The sequence below is a fragment of the Pistacia vera genome, unplaced genomic scaffold (genome assembly GCF_008641045.1).
Source record: "Pistacia vera cultivar Batoury unplaced genomic scaffold, PisVer_v2 Contig552, whole genome shotgun sequence".
Taxonomy (NCBI): Eukaryota; Viridiplantae; Streptophyta; class Magnoliopsida; order Sapindales; family Anacardiaceae; genus Pistacia; species Pistacia vera.
Genome location: NW_022196393.1, coordinates 66095 through 70707, shown reverse-complemented (window position 1 = coordinate 70707; position 4613 = coordinate 66095). Strand labels below are relative to the sequence as shown.

General features: G+C 36.9%; 1 protein-coding gene across 1 annotated transcript; it reads right to left on the bottom strand.

Annotated features, from left to right (window-relative positions):
* Positions 1–1565: 1565 nt before the first annotated feature.
* On the bottom strand, positions 1566–4088 carry LOC116108082 (high affinity nitrate transporter 2.5-like). Its single transcript, XM_031394370.1, has 2 exons — positions 2759–4088; positions 1566–2097 (listed from the first exon to the last, which is right to left on the bottom strand). Exons 1-2 carry the CDS (start codon positions 3901–3903, stop codon positions 1731–1733), a joined length of 1512 nt encoding a protein of 503 aa, XP_031250230.1. The 5' UTR covers positions 3904–4088; the 3' UTR covers positions 1566–1730.
* Between the last annotated feature and the right edge of the window lie 525 nt (positions 4089–4613).

Below are 4613 nucleotides of genomic sequence, written 5' to 3'. Positions count from 1 at the left end.
TTAAATTGGATAAGTTGTATTAAGCATTGACTTTAGAATTTGGCGAACAAGCCGGGCCAGTGGTGGTGTAATATCGATTCCTTGACTTGCCTGGGGATTCTGCTTTGAAGTTTCTTCTTGAAGCAAAAAGACTCCAGCGCCCTCATGATCTATTCTACACAAAAATGTCGACAAATCTTGAACTTTAACCCGTATAGACTATGGACTTCAGGCTGGTATTCTACTGTTGTCAATACTAATTTTAAGATCTCGAAATGAATGTAAAACAGGATTTTATATAATTTTGCTATAAGTTAAAAAATAAGACTTTGGGAATGAATGAAACTGTAAAGCCAGAGGCGTAACAACTAAGAAAACTATAAAAAGAGCGTTTGGTTCAGGGAATGTTGGATTACTAAAAAGTTAGATTACTTTGAATATTACTAGGAATCGTTAGGAAAATATGTTTGGTTAATTGGTGGATATGTTATATTAATATGTTTGGTTGAGAGAAATAAATTGGTGGATATGTTATTTAAATTACTGAATTGTCCTCTAATTAAATATTATTATTATATTATTTTTTAATATTGATTATTATTTGAATTATTATAACCCCCTGCATTTAAAAACTTAGCAAAAAGAACCCTATAATAAAAGTTTGAAAAATCAACAAAGCACTCTCACAACCCAGCCACTGCCGGCAACCACTGCAGGTCGTTGGCAGCTGGCAACTTAACAACGTACAGAAGGCAGGAAATGACCTCCGTGCGCCGTATGGCCATTTTTGGCCAGAGATCTGGCCGTTGATGGCCAGATCTAATCTAGCCATCAACGGCCAGATCGATGGATCTGGCCTTTGACGGCCAAATTAGATATGGCTGTCAATAGCCATATCGGCACACGACGACAATTTTCGGCCTTCCGTGCACCATTCCAGTGGCGGTGATAGTTGGCCGCGGCGGTGGTTTCTGGCGGCAAGTCGGTGGGGGTGGTGGCTTGGGTGGGCTACAATTTGTTTTGAATTTAAGGGTAATTTTGTCCAAAAAGTTAATTAATTGGGGTGAAATAGTAAAATCCATATTCATGTAAATAAATTTAAAAATAAGGGCATTATTGTGCTAAAATTTTATTAATAAGGAATAGAATTGTAACAAAAAAAGATAACTCAGGTAATCTTAGAATACCTAAGAAAATTGAGGTAATCAGATTACCTCCAATATTACCAATAATAACCACTATTGGTATTTGAAAATTATCGGTATCTTATATTACTTACAACCAAACATAGTAATCAAGTAATATAAAATAACTTAACCCTAGTAATCCCATATAACCTCCAACCAAACACCCCCAAAGAATTATTTGATCTGCAAGGGCCTCTTAATATTACAGTGGACGCGGGAAACTAAATGGGGCCTGTGGTTCAGGGTGAATCTGTGAATAAGGATAGGAAGGGTGCTTTAGTCTTTTACTACCATGACGTTGGGTGGGGGGAATATTCAACGATATTATAGAATCAATTTGATAATTCCAAGTATATTCAATGCCAATTTTGTAATATAATTTGGAAGTTGTGATTGCTGTTGAAGTCTTAAATATGGTCATGTCAATTCATGCTTCTTTTTTTATTATTGCAATGCAATGCACACTCGTTGCTGGAATGTAAGGCGACGGCAATCAATTGAATTTTACTATCACTTGTAGTATAATTAACCGTGGTTAGAAACACAACAAAGTAGAAGATTTCTTTATTCGATATTTGTAGACTGAGCTTCATCAGAGTTGAGTCCTTTTACTTTTCCTCTTTCTGCTCTGCAATTTTCAGCAAATTTCAAGCTTCCCTGATGCAAACCCTTCTCTCTCTCTTGTGAATTCCATTCAGACAAGTAGTAGTCTTCTTCGGAGGAAATGTTTTGAGAAGGACCACAGAACATTCCACCCCACTGGGGGAAGTAAATTAACATAATCGGAAGGGTGCAGCATATTATCATAATACCCATCAAAGTTATCCCTGTTTCTTTTGAGTATTTGGATCCTTTGAAGAATATCAGTTGAGTTAGAACTGCCCCCACATTTCCACCCCCTCCTGTCATACCCGAGATTACACCCAATGACCTGAACGAATTTGTAGATAACAGATGTATTTCCATCACTTAGCACTTAACAAATAAGTGTATACATATGGAGTAATTCGCTAATAAAGATATCTTTAAATTAGTTTTATAAACATCTTATTTAAATATCATTAAATTCATCATAAATTAACTGAAATGATAAGGGATAAAATATCGTATATGTAGACAGGATCATAGAAATTATTACTATTTTTTATCTTACCATCCATGGGAAGGTTCATTGGCTTCTTGAGTATACTTGATTTTTAACCGCATTCTCCTTTTATCTAGTTAATACTAAAAATGAAGAGTTTAATTTAATTTTCTCAACCTTTTTTTTCTTTTTTTTTTGGTAATCGAAGTGTTTGGACTAGTTTACACGTACTTTAATTAATCCTTAAGGTCTGTTAAACACCCAATTGAATTAAATTTTCTCAACTTCAGTATATGAATAATTGAAAATTTTAGTATTTGTATCTATATGTATCAGATGGTCGTTTTATTTGACATTTTAGCAGTCAAAATTTATTTTATTTGACTTGTTTCGACGTTGTTTTTGTTCCTCTTCGGCGACAAGTCATGACCATAAAGTAGGCAGTAAACAGTAACAATGGCGAGCTTTTGGTAAAATAAAATTAAAGAATAGGCAGAAATATTCATACCTTCGGGAGACGAAAGGGACCACTCCAAATGTAAGTCCACATGCAGTTTGGACAAACACAGAGAAGACAATCAACACTACAATGGACGCACTTAAAGAATCCACCCGTCCCAGAAGGATACAGAACAACCCGCCCAATGTCTGCACCACCCACAAAGCCCACAGCCTACCTCTCATCCCAAACCTCTTCGCCACTGCATCTGAAATTATTCCTCCTCCAGGTCGAGCGAACAAATTCGCCAATCCAGAACTTGCCGCAATTATACCTGCTGTGTGGAGTTTCAAATTGAACCTATCATAAAAATACTCTGCAATTATGTTGTCGATCGTTAGCTCTACTCCAAAACAATACCCGTAAGTCAACGCCAAGATCCACCCTCTGTAATTCGTAATCCCATGATAAAAGACCTTTGAGAATTTATCTTTCTCTTTATCTCCGGACTTCTGTAGCTTCTTGAAGTTCCCATCCGGCAAATCCTGGCCAAGGGTAAGAACTGCAAATGCGGATAGCATTTGAAACAGGGCAGGGATGAAAAACGCAATCCGCCAAGCTGTAAACTCGACTGCGCCACTGTTGACTATAAGAGCAAATACTAGTGGCATAATTAGCTGTGTTGCGCCGCCTCCAAGGTTGCCCCAACCGCCGGAAACGCCGTTTGCAGTGCCGACTACCGGAGCAGAAAACATGGAGCTCATCCAGAATTGAGTTGACACAAAAGTGGCTAGAGAGAAGCCTGTGAAGAAACGTACAAGAAGGAAGGAGATGGATGAAGAGGCAATAGAAGTGAAATAAACCGCAGGTGCAGTGAGGAGAATAAGGGAAGCGGAGGCAAGACGAGGTCCGAATAAATCGCAAGCAGTTCCCATGGCGAGACGGGCAAAGACCGCACCAGTGACAGATGCAATCCCAGCGTTGCCAATGTCAGTGGCCGTGAGGTTGAGATTGTCACGTATAATTGGAAGGAGTGGTGGAGCTGCAAAAGATGAGACGAAACAACAAAAGAAAGATATCCATGACAAATGAAATGCCCGCATGTGTGGTGCTGCCACTGAGAATAATCGGAATTCAGTGGCCTTGTGCTCGGAGTCCACCGGAAGAGCAAATTTTGGAGCCTGAGATTCTACTGCAGCACTTTCCACATCCATGTTTGTGACTGAATAATGTTCAAGGGTTAATGAAAAAATGGACTTACTTCTAGTAAAGGCTTGAGCTCAGGTCTAACTCAGGGATCTGGCCTGTAGCTTTATATGGAAAACTAGAAAATATCGGGGGTTGAAAGGAACAGTTAACTTTGAAGATTGGATTTTAGGGTATAGTGGTGAGGAGATGTTAATTAACAAGTTGTGGTAGGAATTGACTTTGGAGTGCTTGAATTGGCTAACAATCCCAAAACTGAGGGAAATGCTTATGTTAATTAACTTGGTGGGAGCCATTTCTGTCCTTATCCTTTTGAGTGTTGAATTTTCTAATCTTCTTTTCAACCAAAAAAAAAAAAAAAAAAAACTCTCTGCAATACAGCTGAAATACATAACTCATAAGTTACTTGTAAGTCACAAATTTTGATATTTTAATATTGTTTAATGAGCTAATTTTCTTTTCAACAATATAATAAAATCCTCAATGCAATGCAAAGTATATACATTTAGCTAATGATGAATAACTTGATATATTAATCTTACTGAATATGATAAACTTTTTTTTCAATAAAATATAACGAAAATATATTCATTCAGTCAATGATGAGTTACATATAAATTGTGTATAATGATATGACAATTTTTCATTAAACAAATATATACGTCATTGATATACTAATCTTATAAAATACGCTAAACTTTTTTTTTTCAATAAATAT

Coding starts and splice junctions, on each gene's coding strand:
- LOC116108082 (XM_031394370.1), bottom strand. CDS start 3,903: ATGGATGTGGAAAGTGCTGCAGTAGAATCTCAGGCTCCAAAATTTGCT. Junction 2,098..2,758: donor GTCCCTTTCGTCTCCCGAAG/GTATGAATATTT, acceptor AAATTCGTTCAG/GTCATTGGGTGTAATCTCGG.